At 35.9% G+C, this 19,403-nt stretch overlaps 1 protein-coding gene across 12 annotated transcripts in view; it reads left to right on the forward strand.

Annotated features, from left to right (window-relative positions):
- The window catches only part of IFT81 (intraflagellar transport 81), a 206,117-nt gene that overhangs the window by 120,599 nt on the left and 66,115 nt on the right, over positions 1–19,403 (forward strand). For all 12 annotated transcript variants that reach the window (XR_008422110.1, XR_008422111.1, XR_002085274.2 and 9 more), the window contains 3 exons: positions 1,241–1,404; positions 3,046–3,141; positions 10,365–10,511. Coding sequence is in view for 9 of the 12 variants with exons in the window: in XM_053902000.1 (XP_053757975.1) it covers positions 1,241–1,404; positions 3,046–3,141; positions 10,365–10,511 (407 nt within the window). In the remaining 3 variants the exon portion in view is untranslated. The remainder of the gene's footprint in view (positions 1–1,240; positions 1,405–3,045; positions 3,142–10,364; positions 10,512–19,403) is intronic.

Raw genomic sequence — 19,403 nt, forward strand, 5'->3', positions numbered from 1 at the left:
TTTGTAATATCTCACTTTTGCCCCTTTGTGCCCCTCTACCCATTGCCAGGCAACCACTTTCTGTCACTATACAGCAGTTTGTATTTTCTAAAATTAGAATCTTTCTTTTAAATAGAAAAGATAATATTTAAGAATTTTAAATCTTTGAAAACTTTTAGTATTTGATTCTTTACACCTCTGGTTACGTGTAGTATGTTTAAGAACTTGACAATGGAAAAAACAGTCACCTAATAGCCAAAGGAGCCAGGATGTAGATTTAATCGGAAACCACATAGGAATGACTGCCTAATTATAGTGTGATTCATTAAATACTCCCTCTTCCCTCCCTTTCCCCCGTCCCCAAAAAGGGGGAAAAATTGTAGGGATGAATGGAAAACTTGTGATTTTGCCATTAATAAAGTTTTACATGTTAATATATAGTTAGCACAACAGAACTAAAAATAATTTTTAAGGTTTTGGGCCAAATTTATTAAGCAATCTACCTACGTAGATTACTTAAACCGGAAATCCAGTGTTTTAAAAAGTCAAGCCAGAATTTGTAAACGTGTCATGGAAAGATCTGAAATAAACCTTTTAAAGCTCTCTAGGCTGGGAATTTATAACAAAACTATTATTCACTGAAAATCTATGTATGTGTATGTGTACTCTGCCAAAATAAGAAAACTTTCAAACACTTTAAAACCTTTAAAATACAATTTAAGTTGCCACTTACTGTAAGCTAATACTTTACAATATCAAAACTACCAACATGGAAAGCCAAAAATGTTTATGAATGTAGATAATTTTTTTTTTTGGATTCTGACTTGTACCTTTAGTAATATTTTCATTGGTTTGAAGCTGACAAATTATAATGTATTACCATTTATGAAATATTAGAATAGAAATATAAATTGCATCAGAAGTATTGTTAAAGAAAAAGAATAAATGGCCACTTATAGAACAAAGAATCTGGGTGGAATTTCATTTGTGTTGTCATTCAAAAGATTTCAATGGTTGGGGCTCCTGGCTGGCTACCAAGTCGGTAGAGCTTGTGACCCTTGATATTGGGGTCATGAGTTTGGGCCCCACCTTGGGTGTAGATTACTTTTTTAAAAAATTGAAAAAATATTTCAGTGGTCAATTTTGTATTATACAGAATGCTTTCAATAGATAAGCCTATTATTCAGGTCTCATATTTTAAAGTGTACAAAGTATCACTATACCTACTCTCTTGGGCTGAATAATTATTTTATTTTTAAAGGTTTAATGAAGAGACTAGAGGAAGAAATAAAGTTTAATTCTTATATGGTAACTGAAAAATTTCCTAAAGAATTAGAGAGCAAGAAAAAAGAATTGCATTTTCTACAAAAAGTGGTTTCAGAGCCTGCCATGGGCCATTCTGATCTTCTTGAACTAGAATCTAACGTAAGTGGCAACCAGTCTTCTTTTTATGACTCCCAATTTTATCTCATCCCCAGTCCTGTGAAAATTATATGAACTGCTTTCTGTGGTGTCCTGCTCTTGACTCTTAAGTTCCCCTGTGCTGAGTTGACAGTTTTTATGAGGAGTTGTTCTTTGTGAGAAATTATAGCATGTAATGCCGTTACTTAATCTACATGATGTTATACAGACTTAGTCAACTGATTAGGAAATTAAACAGCTTGAATATATAAATTAATGCATATCATTGACTCATAGGTTTATGTATTCATAATATAATCATTTAGATGGTAAATTTTTAAATATTTTGCATATCATTATTTTTTATTTCCAAGAATAATATTATAGCAATTTTATATTTAAAGCTAATATTTTTATTTGCTTTTTCATGCCTGCTTTGGAATTACTAAAGTTTCTTATAATGTTCATTGAAACTTGGTTTCATATTATTACATTTTTGTTCCATAGAAATAAAGCACCAATCAGATGTATATTTTTTAAAAATAAGAATTAAATGGTATGATGATTGATTGAAAGATTTTGGCTCGCTAATCCATTAATGTGCGTAATATGTACTTAATGCCCACTCTGATTAAATACATAATTCTGGCCATTTTATTCTTTTAATTTACTTAAAGAAATTAGATGTTCAAGTGACATTTGGCTCAAATTAATGTCATAGAATTAACAGGAGTACTCTAGTCTTTTTAAAGGATAGTTATACTGAAGCCATGTAATTTTTTTTTTTTTATTTCTTGAGGGACTATCTACTTTTATTGGCTTTATTCACTTTTATTTTGTTACATTTGGTAAAGGGTTAATGAGTAAGATAAATGGCAGCTATATAGAATCACAGATCATTAGAACAGGAAGGGTTATTAGATGTCATCCATGAACCCAAAAACTCTCAGTTGGGTTCATGAATTCCTTACACTAAATCCCTTGGGAATGTTAGTCTGGATTTTCTTTATCACTTGCAGTGACTTGTAAGTCACAACGTAGGTGAGGGATAACTTCAGATTTTTAGAAATTGTCTTTTTGATAATAATTTATAAAATTTCATGTAGAATGCTTCAGGATAATTTCAACATGGATGGTTAAATCCATATAAATAATCAAAGTGTGTAAATATATATCATGAACTATGAAATGTAAATTGTTTCTAAAAATAATCATAGTAACCTACTTAGAACATTAATGGACCTGTTCCTCCCATGAAATCACTGAGATAAAAACTGAATTCAGGGACACCTGGGTGGCTCAGTCGGTTGAGCATCCGACTCTTGATTTTGGCTCAGGTCATGATCCCAGGGTTGTGGGATTGAGCCCCATGTTGGGCTCGGTGTTGAGTGTGGAGCCTGCCTAAGATTCTCTCTTTCTCTCCCCTCTACTCCTCTCCCTCATTTGTGTGTTCTCTCTTGCTCTCTTTCCCTCTCCCCTCCTCTCTTTCTGTCTCCCCCTCTCCCCCCACCCCTCTCTGTCACACACACACACACACACACACACACACACACACACACACACACACACAACTATGTAAGTTCAAAGTTTGGTTTGGCTAGATGTTCCCTAGTTTATGTAATCATAGGGAGAGTTTTAACCTTTTTTACTTTCATGCTGTTTTAGATAAATGAAATAAACACACAGATAAATCAGCTGATTGAAAAGAAAATGATGAGAAATGAGCCAATTGAAGGCAAACTCTCACTATACAGGCAACAGGTAAGACCACTCTTTTGGCTTTCATATTTAGATCTTTAATCTTATTGGTGAACATCTTCATAAATACCCTATGCTGTGTTGTGGATAGTGTTAAAGTGAGAAGGAAGTAAAGAGTAAATGTTCTTGGGGCGCCTGGTGGCTCAGTTGGTTGAGCATCCGACTTCAGCTCAGGTCATGATCTCACGGTTCATGAGTTCAAGCCTTGTGTCGGGCTCTGTGCTGACAGCTCAGAGCCTGGAGCCTGTTTCGGATTCTGTGTCTCCCTGTCTCTCTGTTCCTCCCCTGCTCGCCCTCTGTCTCTCTCTCAAAAATAAATAAAGATTAAAAAAAATTTTTTTTAAAGAATAAATGTTCTTCTTTTATTGCTAATCTCCAGATTATAACAAAGAATTTGTGGAAAAACCATAAAGACACATGTTTGAGTTTGAAATTCAATACACCTGATAATGCTTAGTTTCCTTAGCATCTGCCAACTGTGATGATGATAATCTATTTGTGCTTATATCTGTAAGTGTGGAATTTGATTTAAAAAAAATTTTTTAACATTCATTTGTTTTTGAGAGATAGAGAGAGACAGAGTATGAGCAAGGGAGGGGCAGAGAGAGAGGGAGACACAGAATTCAAAGTAGGCTCCAGACTCCAAGCTGTCAGCACCGAGCCTGACGTGGGGCTCGAACCCACAAACCATCAGATCATGACCCAAGCCGAGGTTGGACCCTAACCGACTGAGCCACCCAGGTGCCCCAAGACCCTATGGTGTTCTTTTAACACGTTCCTTTGTTTCCTGTATTTCCTGAAAATTCTGGTTTGATATTTTTTGGCAAGAATACTTTCTAGGTAGCATTATGTACTTCCATTTGGAGGTGATAATGTCTGATTGTCTCTTCTTTTTGGAATGTTAACAGCCATTGATTATCATTGCTCATCTGTTAATTTCATTAGGGTTTATAAAATGTTGATACTTGGGGCACCTAGGTGGCTCAGTTGGTTGAGCATCTGACTTTGGCTCAGGTCATGATCTCACAGTTTGTGAGTTGGAGCCCCATATCCACCTCGCCGTTGTCAGCACAGAGCCCATTTCAGATCTTCTGTCCCTCTCTCTCTGCAACTCCTCCGATCTTTCTCTCTCTCTCTCTCTCTCTCTCTCTCTCTCAAAAATAAATGTTGTTAAAAACTGTTGATACTGTGATTCTTTCTTCAATTATTAGCTTGACTGCCTCTATGGAAAAACCTCTCATCAACTATTTGGTTAAACTGAGCTATAGTTCACATAGGAAAGGCAGGGTACATGCTTGATTCTTTATTTATCAGTTTTCAAAAAGAATTTGTTTCCTCCACCTCATTTTCATCCTCCAACAGTAAAAGTGATCAATTAAGGTTAGTTTTTAATTTTTTGGTTCCTCATTTATTTAATAATTATGGGGTCTATCCATCAAGAAGAGCTAACAATTATAAATGTTTATGCACCAAATTTGAAAGCACCCAAATATATAAAACAATTAATCACAAACATAAGCAATCGTATTAGTAAGAATACAGTACTTTCAGGGGACTTGAATACTCCACTTATAGCAATGGACAGAACATCTAGATATTTAACATCCTTATGAATCATAGATTTAATTCTATTTGATAAGTTTCTAGTATTTTCCTTGATGATGCTCAAATTGTCCCATTTTTTAATACTAGGAGGCTTTTCAAGTTAACTTTTGGTTCCTTTTTAATATTCTCTTCGTCTTTGATATTGTCTTTGCTTTCTGGTTTGATAAGAATATTTCTATGTTCATCTTTTATATTTCCTTCTCTAGGCTTGGAATTAGACTTCCTTCTATGAGCCTGATTTGTTTCATTAGGAAATGATATATAGCAACTGAAATTTGGGTATTAGGATTTCTCATTGCTCCTTGAGTGGCCCTTATTTTTAGGTCTTTTTTGTGGACAAAGCTAAGAAATAGTTTTTTTCTTCTTCTCTTTCTAATGTCACCCTGAGTTCATATTTACCCTTCCAGTTTAGATTCAAGGCTACTGGGCTTCTGCTTAACCTCATCAGTCTCACATCTTTCTCCTTATCCCACACTGGAAATTCTGGTTCTCAGTAATACCAACATCATTTAATCCTTTATTTGCTTTAATCCACACTTTATACACAACAGTTTCAAAATAAAAGTAACAATACTACCACCAAAAATATGATTACTGCTGAAAATTGTTTTTTATTTTGTTTTGTCCTTAGGATATATGCCACTAGGAATATACAAATTACTGTTTTGAAGTCACTTAGAATAGGTCCTCTATATGGTTATGCCACACATTAAACTGGATACATATGTATGTTTATTTTTATTTTTAGGGATTAGTTTTATGATCTTTTAAAATATTTACATGATTCCAAGTCAATTCTAAAAAACAAAAAAATATTCAAAGACATTTTTAGCATCTACTCCTGTGCTATCTATCCTAATATTTTCTTCCCTCATAGGTAATTTTTTTTAAATGTTTAAAGTCGGGGCGCCTGGGTAGCTCAGTCGGTTAAGCGGCCGACTTTGGCTCACTCAGGTCATGATCTCGTGGTCCATGAGTTCGAGCCCCGCGTCGGGCTCTGTGCTGACAGCTCAGAGCCCGGAGCCTGTTTCAGATTCTGTGTCTCCCTCTCTCTGACCCTCCCCCATTCATGCTCTGTCTCTCTCTGTCTCAAAAATAAATGTTAAAATATTTTTTTTTAATTTTTAAAGCTAATTATTCCACTAAAAAATAATGTTATATATGGGGGACCTGGGTGGTTGGTTAAGTATCCAACTCGATTTTGGCTCAGGTCATGATCTCACAGTCATGAGAGCATCGAGCTCTGGACTGGGGGTGGAGCCTGCTTAAGATTCTCTCTCTCTCTCTCTCTCTCTCTCTCTCTCTCTCTCTCTCCCCCCCCCCCCGCCTCATTCTTCCTCTCCCTCTCTCCCCCACCTCTCTCTCCCTCTCCCCGTCTCCTTCTGCCCCTCTCCCCTGCTCACGGGTGCACACATGTTCATGTGCACTCTCTCTCCCTCTCAAGATTAAAGTAAAAAACAAAACAAAATAATAATATTATATATACATAGATCCATATATCTCCCTTCTGAGAGAAGGAATCACATACACACTTTTCTTTTTAAAATTCTTAACAGTATATGCTGCTAAATAGAATAGTCTTTATTCCTTTTTTTTACAAGTTTATTGAGATACAATTCACATACCATATAATTCACTTGTAAAATGCACAATTCAGTAGTTTTTAGTATATTCACAGAATTGTGCAACCATCACCACAATCAATTTTATTTATTTTATTTTATTTTTTTAGTGTTTATTTGTCTTTGAGAGAGAGTCCAAGGAGGGGAGGGGCAGAGAGAGAGACACACACACACAGAATCCAAAGCAGGTTCCAGGCTCTGAGCTGTCAATACAGAACCCGACATGAGACTCAAGCCCACGGACAGTGAGACCATTGACCTGAGCTGAAGTCGGACGCTTAACTGACTGAGCCACCCAGGCACCCCCCACCACAATCAATTTTAGAACGTCTAAACCTATTAGCAGTTACTTCCCATTTCCTTCCCAACCTTCAGTCGTAGGCAACTACCAGACACCAAGCTGTCAGTATAGATTTGCCTGTCATGGACATTTCATATTAATTCACTCAAATGATATGTGATCCTTTGTGACTGGATTCTTTCACTTGGCATAGTTTTTAAAGTTCATCCATGTTGGGGCACCTTGGTGGCTCAGTTGGTTGAGCATTCAACTTCTGCTCATGTCGTGATCTCACAGTTTGTGGGTTCGAGCCCCGCATCAGGCTCTGTGTTGACAGCTCAGAGCCCAGAGCCTGCTTTGGATTCTGTGTCTGCCTAGCTCTCTGCCTCTTCCCCGCTCATGCTCCGTCTCTCTCTCTCTCTCTCAAAAATAAATAAACATTAAAAAAAAATTTCAAGTTCATCCATGTTGTAGCATGAGTCAGTACTTCCTTCTTTTTGTTACTGAATAATATTCCATTGTATGGATAGATCATGTTTTGTTTATCTATACATCAGTTGATGGACATTTGGGTTATTTCTACCTTTTGGCTATTATGAATAATACTGCAGAGGACATTCTTGTACAAGTGTTTGTATGAAAATATGGTTTCATTTCTCTTGAGTATATTCCTAGGAGTGGAATTGCTGGTTCATTTGATAGTTCTGTGTTTAACATTTTGAGGAAATGCCAGACTGTTTCCAAACCAGTGCTACCAACAGTGTATGAACACATTCATTCCTCCACATTCTTGCCAACACTTGTTATTATCTGCTTTTTCCTTTTGCTCATAGCCGTCTTAGTTGGTATGCTTATTCCAGTTCATGGTACATAGTATCCCACTGAGCGCTTATACCACCTTTCATTCAGCCAGTCACTAGTTGGTGGACATTTGGGTTGTTGCCATCCTTTTGCAATTGCAAGCCATGCTTCCATGAACGGATTTTTGCCCATGTCTTTGCACATGTTTGCCAGCGTTATCTTTAGGAGACAGTCCCAGAGGTGAGATCGCTCCGTCAAAGGGTAAACGCGTATGTGACTTTGTTAGATGTTGCCAAATTCCTCTCCAGAGAAGTTGCAGCGTTTCTTGTTCCCACCTGCCATGCAAGAGAGTGCCTGCCTCCTCACTGCCTCCAGTATGTGGTTGAACTTTTAGAGTTTTGCCATCCTTGTAGATAAGAGATGGTGTCCTGTGATAGTTTTAATTTTCACTTATCTTATTATAAACAAGGTTGAGCATCTTCTCACATGAGTAACAGGTGTTTTAACTCTTTTTCTGTCAATTGTCCCTTCATGTCCATATCCCCACTTCTCTATAGGGTTGTTGGCCTTTTTTCTTTATGTATTAGAAGTATTTACTCTTTGTCTGGTTTATAATTGTAACGTTTTCCTCCAGCTTGGTGTTTGCCTTTTTATTTGTTTATGGTGCTGTTATATCACCATGGGAAAGTTCTTCATTTTTATGAAATCAAATTTAATAGTTCTTTCTCTTATTATTTTACGTTTTGAGTCATATTTAGGAACATTTTTCCCTCTTGTAAGTTATAGTGAAATTTACTCAGGTTTTCCTTTTGGACTCCTATGATTTAATTTTTTATATTTAAATCCCTGATTTATTTAGATTTTTTCTGGTTATATGCTATTTATTGTATATGGCTATCCCATTATCTAATTGTCCTAATATCAGTTAGTAAAAAATACATTTTTCACCTATGGATTTGAGATTCTGACTTTGTTTTATTTCAAATTTAAGAATGATACTGGGGGCACCTGGGTGGCTCAGTCGGTTGGGCATCCGACTTCGGCTCAGGTCACGATCTCGCGGTCCGTGAGTTCGAGCCCCGCGTCGGGCTCTGGGCTGACAGCTCAGAGCCTGGAGCCTGTTTCGGATTCTGTGTCTCCCTCTCTCTCTGACCCTCCCCTGCTCATCCTCTGTCTCTCTCTGTCTCAAAAATAAATAAATGTTAAAAAAAAATAAAAAAAAATAAAAAAAAAAGAATGATACTGGATTTATTTGTGTATTTTCTATTGTTCCATTGGCCTGTCCAGGTACACATATTAACTTATTTGCAGAAGCTTTATAGTCAAGTTCAAATAACTGATAAAAGTACCCACCTTCACCTCCAATTGCTCTACTTTTTCAGGGTTTTCCTTGCAATTCTTGTTTGTATGTTCTTTCAGTAAGCTTTATTACCAACTTGCCTAGCTCTTGAAAAAAAAACATAGTTTTTTAATTATTGGGTTTGCTTTATATTTATCAGTTACTTCAGAACTTACATCTTTATGATATTTGATCTTTATGATATGATGTTCTTCCCATCTAAGAACATGTTATGTGTCTCCATTTGTTCAAGTTGATGTTTTTTGTCTTTCAGGAGTGTTTGTTTTCCTCAAAGTTTTGGAACTTCTCTTGGCTCCACATCTTATTTTTTGCTTTTATAACTGAGGGCTTTTCCTCCCTTATGTCTTCTGACTGATTTGTCTATGAATACTACTGATTTGTTTACTATGGTTTTCCCATGGTTTCTCTTCTCTTTTTTTTAGACATACAATCATATACTATGAAAATTCCAACTTTTCCTGTCAAATTCTTATGCTTCTAATTGCTTTCTCCTGTCTAATGGTATGAGCAAATACCTTCAACACAATATTAAATTATAGTAGAGATAGTGGGCGTTTTTACCTTGTTCCAGACTTAGTGGGAGATACTCTCATGTTCATTAAATAAGATCCTGTTTTGGACTGAGGTTTATATTTATTTATTTTATTGTGTTAAGGAGGTATACTGTCAATTCCTGTATGCTTCTGGTACTCATCATTTCTTCTCTCTTTTTTTGGCTGGAATAATTCTATGGAGAGAAACATTCCTTCGTCATCTGTCTTTTCATTTTTTAGACAGAAAGAATAGACTGGTTTAAAGGGTTTGTATTAGAGATTTCCCCTCTCCTGTCAAGTTTGTGTGAAGAAAATATTTGTACTATTTCACTTAAGAAGACAGTTTGGCTAATGTTTTTCTTACACTAGTACAGCTGTGGTTCATTTGAGGAAATCCCCCAAGAGTTGCTAAGTAATGGAAAGTGCTGTGTTCATGGCTGAGAACAGCCATTTGGATTGTGTAAACATTTGCATAATTCCGGTGAGTCAGATGTTTGGTTTTAAACCTGCACTTCATTTATTAGAATGCCCCAAATATAATAGATGTTTTAACATTTCATTTTAAAAGTATGGCTATTGAATTTAGGTAAGATAACCTGTGTTGTAGTTTTGAGAATAAAACATTCTTGTTTTCTTCTGGTGAAAGCAAAGCTACCATGAAGAAAAACACTAGAATTAGGGATAGCTTCTATTTGCTTACCTAGAAAGTATCTTCATTAACATTTGAGTGTTACCTGACAATATTTGAATATGTATAATACTATTGTATTTTTGTTTCTCTGCTGATATAGCGGTATTTTCAGGGCTTTTGTCTTCCAAAATGTCTTTGGGTTGATATTTAATATACATTACATGCTCATATTAAACATATAACTAGTGATGACAGGTAGTAGGGTATTGGTTAGGAGAAGCCAACCAGATACTGAAAGTTTAGCTTGGGAAAATCTAAAAAATAAATAATTTCACAAGATAATAGAAAGTTGATTGTATGTCTAATTTCACATTCATATTTTATACTCAATTAGGCATCCATCATTTCTCGTAAAAAAGAAGCCAAAGCTGAGGAACTTCAGGAAGCGAAGGAGAAGTTAGCCAGCCTAGAGAGAGAGGTATCAGTGAAGACAAATCAGACCCGCGAATTTGATGGCACTGAAGTTTTGAAGGGAGATGAGGTAAGTTGAGGTATCTAATGGGACAAAGTTATGAGTATTGCTTTTGTTTGATACCATTCATGTGTTTTACTTTTTTGGTTTAAATGTCAGTAATGGAAAGTTCATCTTATTTTATAAAACCTATTTATTTAAAACTGAAAAGTCTTTGCAATGCTATTAAGATATTCTTGATATATAATGACATAGATCTTAGTGATTTAACAACATAATATTCCAAATTTTCCCTTTTTAATTGGGTGAATTTATGTTGGATTTATTTATTATAAGTATTAAGTTATAAAAGTAAAACAAAATGACTAGGAATTAACAAGTAAGACAAAAATTCATATTCCTTGATAAATGTAATTCCATAAAGGGCTGAGAAAATATCATCACTCAGTTACTTTGTCAATAATGTGTATTTGGCCACTGAGACTGGTACCATTTAAATGACTTCATTGTAGGAGTACTATATGGCAATGAGAAACAATGAAATATGGCCCTTTGTAGCAACGTGGATGGAACTGGAGAGTGTGATGCTAAGTGAAATAAGCCATACAGAGAAAGACATACCATATGTTTTCACTCTTATGTGGATCCTGAGAAACTTAACAGAAACCCATGGGGGAGGGGAAGGAAAAAAAAAAAAAGAGGTTAGAGTAGGAGAGAGCCAAAGCATAAGAGACTCTTAAAAACTGAGAACAAACTGAGGGTTGATGGGGTGTGGGAGGGAGGAGAGGGTAGGTGATGGGCATTGAAGAGGGCATCTTTTGGGATGAACACTGGGTGTTGTATGGAAACCAATTTGACAATAAATTTCATATATTAAAAAAAAGAAAAAATAAATGACTTCATTGTAGATGCTTATAAATTTTAAAAATACAACTATATCTAATGTTGCTATATACTTAAATTTTTGAACAATGTTTCAACAGCTGTTATTTCATTTATCCTTCTTTCAGACTCATGAGATTAGTAGGACAAGTAATATTGTCATTTATATATATGGCTAAATTTAAGCACCAAAAATATAATTCCCCATCTCATTTTCATAAAATTAGCTCAAGAATGAATGAGTGAATGAATGAAGCAAAATATCTTGTGTGAAGGACAGTGCTTTTTTTTTTTTAAAGCAAATCAAGAGATAGGTATAGGTTATATTTTAATTCCTAAACATTGCCTATACTTTACCACTTCCTACAGCTTACTTATTTTATATTAGCTACTTAGCTACTAGGCCTCCGAAAAAGCTACTTTGAAAAGCTGCTCACATCCAAACTTCAGTTTTGGCTTTGAATAGTTATAGAATTCATACTGTTACAAATTGGCAGTGAACCTTCACTGTGCCAAACACAAGTGAGTTGTTCCCATGGTGCCACTTTTCTCTGTGGTACTTGTGATTGTAGTCTCCCAATATGCCTTTAGCTTTTTGGGAAGTAGTAGATTTCAACAGTCAGCACTTGACTGAAAAATTCCTTTGGCTTTTAACATCCACGTCCAGATTGCTTTAAGAGATGGGGATATTTTAAATGTTACTTGGAAGCCAACGGGGTGTGCTTTGTGACATCCTTGCTATCCGAGGGGGGAAAGGTTAATTATGCAACAATCTTGTTTTATAAGAGGCCATGCTTCCTCCTAGCATTTTTGTTTTTTCTTAAGAAAATGCTGCCCAACTGACAAGAAATACTAATTGCTATGGCCATAGTTGGCATGAATAGTGCTTATAAATTCAGTGTTAGATATTCCTTCTATGCAAATGTGAGGGTATAGAACGTACTGTCAACCTATTAGGTTTTATTTTTGATAAATTATGGTGAATAGAAGTGTCTGATGACAGAAAAAGGCATACTTTTCTTAAAGGGAAAAAGGTAACTTTGGAAATGAGGTCAACCTAATTTTTAAACAATATCTGGTCAGAAACTAGAACAAATTAAGTAAATCATTTGGCAGTTACCTAAAAGAACAGAAGGTATTGGGGAACATTAAGCATAATTTTGTAAAGAACAAATCTTGGTAGACCAGTTTTATTTTCTACTTTGATAAAGTGGCAGACCATATGGACAAAAGGGAGGAAGTTTGTTATACTTAAAATTATATAATATAGCTGGACTTCACTGAGGTTTCATTTGGTATCACATGGTAATCACCAAAAAATCGTGGTTTTTTGCCACCCATCTGTTAACACAGTTGGTGAGACGGCATCGAGAAGTAGTGGCATGGTATTTGGAAAGAATTTCTATGGCAGGAGTCACAAATAGGAGAACAAGGAAGGGCGGGCTAACATTTATGGAGCACTGTTTATACAAGGCTCTGTGCTAGATGCTTTACAAACACACACTCCTTTACTTCTTGTGTTCTCATTCCTGCTGTTCCCATTTTGCAGCTGGGTGAAGCTCAGGGAGATTGTAGATGCACTTCGAGGTAACAAGTGGCCAAGCTGGAATCCAGGTCTCTCTCACCTGTTCCTATAGACCTGAGCAAATCACTTCTCCATCTGTAAAATGGGGATGATTGCTCTTCACTGTCATTATGAAGAACACGCAAAATAATGGATGTCACAGCTTCCCAGTCAACATGTAACATCTGGCATCCAGAAGTCATTCCTATGGGTCTCATGTCACTGCATGTGTGAGAAGCGGTGTAGTGGAAGGGTTATGGGCATGGGCTCTAGGATTTGATTGTTGGAGTGCAGATCCTGGCTTTGTCATCTTACTGGCTGGGCAACATTGGGCAGATTCCTTAACCTCTTTGTACTCTGCTGTAAAATGTGACTTTTATCGCTATATACCTCCTGGAATTATTACTGTGCAGATTAAACGAGTTAATACCTGAAAAGTGCTTAGAATCACACTAGCACATGCTAAGTGCTCAATAAATGCTAGCACCTGGTATTTTTATATTTTCGTCAGTCACTTGAATGAAGAGTTTGAAAGCTAAGAATATAGTTTGCAGCTTAAAACTTGAACTTAGTATTTCCCAAACTGGGTGCAATTCAGTAGAAATAAATACGAAATAGTTTCTGTTTGTGGATAAATGATTTACACAGATTCAGGATGGGATGAGATGACACTAATGAGAGTCGTTTTAGCTGCTATCCACTGAGCAGTTACTGTGTGCTCAATCTTTAAAAACATATCGTTGGTGATGGTTGCACAACAGTGTGAATACACTTACTGCCACAGAACTGTACCCTGAAATATGGTTAAAATGATAAATTTTATACCGTGTATGTTTAATCACAGTAAAACACACATGTAATATATCCTGATTCATCCTCTCAAAACACTTGTGAGGTAAACATTATCTGCATTTTGTAATTGAGAAAATAAGATTAGAGAAGTTTAAGTAACTTGCCTAATGTCACACAGTTAGTGAGTTGCAGAGTAAGGATTTGAACTCGGGTCTGACAGACACAAACTGGAAACGTTAGCCTGGTAGAAACTGTACAACAGCCATTTGTTTGGATACAAACTTTCATTCCTTGATTATCCATATGTGATTGTTTGATTAATCTTTTCTTGGAAAAATTTAGGAATGTGACTGTTAATGAGGATAAGTACTATACATATAGTAATTTTTATTCCTTTGTCATTTTCTTTTTAGAGGTCAGCTTGCTAGCAGTTTTTAAAGTTCAGTATTGAAGTATGCATTTTGATGTTTCCCCTGCCATTAAAGTTATTCTTCCAGATGTTGCATTTTGTCTGAGAATTTTAGCTCTTCTGTTTGCAGATGACAGGTACTACAGGCATTTGTGCTTCACTAGACTCTCATTAGTATTCCCTGGATGTTTCTTATTAATAATAGATGAAGTGTCTAAAAATTCTTTTTCTTTCATTGTACTTTGGTTATCATTTTAACATTTTAGTTTCATTGTATTGCCTTGCTTAATTATGGCAGTAAGCATAGGAATGTGTTTATTTCTTATTCTGCCAGACTGCTAACGTGGGTAGGAATTTCTTGAACTGTTGAAATTATCTTCTCAGTGATAGAGATTTTCTTGCCAGTCTAGTCTATCTTGATTTCTTTTTCTTCACACCAGTATTTTTCAGGTGATAAGAAGGTTAAACTTAGAGACTAGAGTCTCTTAACATAACTGAAAATTGATACTAACAAATATGTTTCTGTGTCTTGAAGTTTTTTATATTGGATTTAAGTATGTAGTAATTAAGCACAAATCTGGTTGAATTGATATTCTCAAAGAATTTTGAATGCTGTCATCTCTGAGAGAAGTTACCCAAAAAATACCATGAAGCTTCGTTCCTAATACTGACCTGTTTGTCATTCTTATCAATATTTAGATTAATTAATAATTAATGTTTATTATGCAGTTACACTGTGCCAGGCACAATATTAGGCTTCTTATATACATTATCTCATTTTTTTCATTGAACAACTCTAATTGTTACGATAATTATTCAAGTTTTTACAATTATGGGAACCGAGGCACAGGGAGGATTTATGCTAACTCACCAAGATCACATGGCTAGTAAGTAGTGGTGCCATGATTTGAACTGAGGTGGTCTGCCTCCTAAACCCTTAATAATTTTCACATGACAGGAAGCCAGAAGGAATAGTCAGCGAGAGACAGATGATAGAATTGGGATTCAAAGTCATCTTGGAAGCCAGGAGCATTGTGCTGAAACAAACAAAATGCTGTTAATAGGATGATAAACACAATGTTGTGGAATTCAAGTTCTGTCTCCCATCTCAACATATCACCCATGAATAATGCAGCATTAGAAAACAAATTATTATACTCCATTAATAAAAATGTAATATCCCATTTATGGTGATATTATGCCTGGAATGTTATGTTACAGTTTTGGCATATGTGTTAAGAAGGACATAGTCAAGGCAGAGTCCAGGTGTAGGTGACCAAAATGGATGAAAACTCTGGAAACTTTCGTAGAGAGAATTGATTATGTATTAACTGAGCACACACACACACAAAATAGAATTGCACTTAAAATTTCAAAAGGATTATGGAAAGGATGGTGTGCAGAAAAAGAGTTAACATAGCAGGCCTGAAACTGCTATTCTTAGAAAATCTTGTTTGCAAGGTTGGCCCTTGTCTGGCATCTAGGAACTTTGATTTTAGAAAGATTTCCACCATTCCCCAAAAAGAATTGCTCACTGTGCCTGAACTGTGAGTACAAAGAAAGTGGTTTATGTTGAACACCTGCTTTCCTTCTCAGAGCCTGGGATTTAGGTAAGGGCTAGGCAGACAGTATGCCTCTGTGGCCAGCCCCCAAGTAAAATGCCTGAGCACAGAGTCTCTAATGAACTTACCTGGTTGGCAACATTTCACACATATTGTTACAACTCATCACGTATTGTTACAAGTCATTGCTGGAAGAATTAAGGGAGAAGACTCTTGGAAGCTTGCCCCTGGTTTCCTCTGGATTTCACCTCATGTGCCTTTTCCTCTTGCTGGTTTTGCTTTTATGTTTTCACTGTAATAAAGCATAGCCAAGAATACGACTATATGCTGAGTCCTGTGAGTCCTCCTAGCAAACCATTAAACCTGGGAATGGTTTTGGGCCCCCCCCCCCAACACAAATCAGTTAATATTCTTGTTTGACAGAAGGCAGAATTAGTACCAATGGTTAGAAAGAAATATTTGATCGACTACTGAAAATTTTCTACAACTTAAGCTTTCTTCAGTACTGAAGCAGGCTGCTTTGGTGAAGCAGAGTGCTCCAGCATTTAAAATATTCTGACAGAACCTGGATGAGAGACATTTTAGAAGTAACATGTGCAGTTAGTAGAAGAAAGATTGTACTGGATCAATGTTTGGGGTTTTTTTAATCTTAAAAAATCTGACTATACAAGTAATACCTGAATACATTCTTGTGGTATGAAAATGAAGCAATAGGCATAAAGTAAAAGTCTTCCTTGATTGTCTCCCACCCCCCATCCCAGTCCCTCAGTCCCTTTACCAAAGAGAAGCCACTGCTTCCAGGTTTGTGTGCCCTTTCTTTTCAGTCCTTTCTCTAAAGATAGATATAGATCCTACCGTTCTGTGGTTTGTAAAATGTAAATGGTATTATACTGTGTGTATTGTGCAACTTGCTCTTAATAAAATGTCTTGGAGATTTTTCCATGTCCATAATGAGGAGATTAAGAGAATTCTGTAGAAGTTAACAGAATCAGCTCTGGAGCCAGAACACCTGTGTGCAGATCTCTGCTCTGCCACCTGTTAGCTATTCAACCTTAACATGTTACCAGACTCCTCTGGGCCTCAGTTTCCTTGCCCATAAAGTGGGTGCAACTGCTGTGGAAAACAGTATGGCAATAATTCAAAAGTCAAACACAGAATTACCATATGACTCAAAAATTCCCCTCTGAGGTTAGAATCCTCATGTGGTTTTCTATTAGGATTTTCTAAGTGCAAATTATTGCTATTATTCCAAGTTATGGTAACTTCAGATATTTGGACAGGATTTTAATATTAAGTAACCTTAGTTTTCCATAATTTGGAGTGCTTTTAAAATGTTTACACAGAATTCTCTAACCTTCTGCAGGATTCAGTGTGAGAAAAAATAGGAAAACATAGTATTATACTCTAATATAATAGCTAATGGTCAGACATCTGACTCTGAGTTGTCAATAAATTAACATTGCTGTGGTCAATGTGATTTTTGAAGATAGCATAATAACTAAGTAGCACGTCTTCCAGAATATATACCCTGTTATTGTTTCCCCAGCTCATAGCCCATGACCCTGAAATGTACTTCCATAGCACTCTGTTCCTGTGTGTTGTAACATAACACACTTAAGATCAATTGTTCAGTTTCTGCTTCCCCTGAGAAAGCAGTGAGCTCCATAGTGGCAAGAGCATATCTATTGTTCACCATCATGTACTTAACACTTGGCACATAACAGACACTTGGTAAATGTGTGGAAACCTGGAAGTATATAATGTAGTCTAGACGTGTGTATGTCTTTCATCAGAAAAGTGATAATATTAAAAATGTCTTGGTCCTTTTTAGTAGGCTTTGGTTGATAAGAAAAGTTATTTATATTAATTCTTCAACCTAACCATAGTTGCATATTTCATTGTATAGATATTTCATTGTACAGATTCATTATTTTTGGATACCTGACCACACACCTAAATTTACCATTTAATCTGGTAGCCTCTGTTAATTCTTAGGTAAGTACAATTTTGCTATTTTTTTCTTTGCTCTTCCATTAAGAGAGAGACTCAGATGAGCAAAGAAAGAGCCTGTGCCTCTTGTAAATAAATAGTTCCACATAGCTACTGATCATTATTGTCTTAGTCACCTTCATATCTCAGAATCTCTGCTTTAATTATTTGAAAAAGCAAACAAAAAATCTGCCCCAGTGGTATAGTGCTGGTCCCCTTCCTAGAGCTGTCATTCAGATGAATGCCTGCCTTTGGGGTCTGAACTTTTTTATAGCAACAAATGAACCTCTGGTTAAAGTCCCACTGGCACTTCATGCAATCAAAGGTCACTCCTGGTTAATGGTGTGTGAGTATAGAATCCATTGTGTTTTGTTCCCTAACCATTACAAGAAGCTCACCTGTTTTGCAGCTATGACTGCTTTAAAAATGTGCTTGGTCAAATAATGTTTATGAGAAGCTTTAGAAAGATCCAACCAGTTCATTCTACAGCTACTGATAGAAATCCTAGAGCTAAATTGCAAAGATTATGAAATCTTCTTTAAATACTTCAAAGAGAAGCACAGCGAAGATAAGGGAATCCTGGCAAGGTTTGCTGCAGCTGTCAGATCCCGAAAAATTAGGAATCAAATTTTGACACTTGTAATTGAATCATCCACCCTTCTAAGTGAGCCCAGGCAAACCTGTGATATTTTTAGAACCTTTCAAACCACATCACACTCTTTAGAGTTCATAGCAGGACCCAAGGCCCCTAAAATTTCCCAAGAGATGGAACAAAACAGAATCAAATAAATTTAGCTCAATCTGCTAGAATAGAAGTAGTGTATTTATGCAAGCAATCTAGGTAACGCCACAGTTTCAACTGAAAATTTGAAAACTTTTCATTGAAAAATTTTTTGAGAGTTAACTGCTTGGACAGCCATTGAAAAATCCATTAACTCTAATATAATAACAGCTGTGCAGTGGTGATTTGATTTATAATAGAAGCATAGAGACCTTGGACGGTATGATTAACTGTGTTTCACAGATGGATGTTCCTGTGCCACAAGTTTCATTTAAGACAGATTTCTACCAGCATATATCATATTGCTTATTATAGACTCTCTCAAAAGAATTAGCAGTTAATTATATTGCTTATGGTTGGCTTGGTGAGATTCTCTAATTTAAAGTTAAAAACATAATACAGGTTGGAAAAGGTTAGAATAGTATTTGTATGTGTGTCTGTGTTGGCACTAGTTATGATGAGTGATTTGAAAAGACTGTCATTTTAACAGAAAACAAAGGTTGCTTTGAAACATTTTGTCTTGCCTTAAAACAAGTAGCAAATCTGAGACCAGACTTCAGGGAGTCAAAATGATTTATTGGAGCATAACATGAAAAGACGACTTCTTCAGGTTTTCTACAAGTCTGAATTCAGCCAGAAGACACTGACAAATGGGTGAAAAAATCGTGACCATAGGGCATATTCATGCTACTCTTGAACAGTCATCTGACACCTAACTCTCTTGGGCCTATTTCTGTAGTTTTCCATGCTTAAAAATCATTTGATGAAATAACTGACCAAGATGTGATTTAATTAATAAATGGAAAATAGCATGCATATTGGACTAACAGGATTTGAGGACAAAAGCATTCGTTCTAGTCCAGTTTTTTTAACTTGCTGAGCTTTGGTGAGTTGTATTAATTTCTCCATAGGTTTCTTTCTTTATAAAAGGGAAGCAGTGCTTTTTCAAAAAAAAAAAAAAATAGATCCTTATGGTTCTTGA

This window comes from Panthera pardus, unplaced genomic scaffold (genome assembly GCF_024362965.1).
Source record: "Panthera pardus isolate Hobbes unplaced genomic scaffold, ASM2436296v1 HiC_scaffold_15, whole genome shotgun sequence".
Lineage (NCBI taxonomy): Eukaryota > Metazoa > Chordata > Mammalia > Carnivora > Felidae > Panthera > Panthera pardus.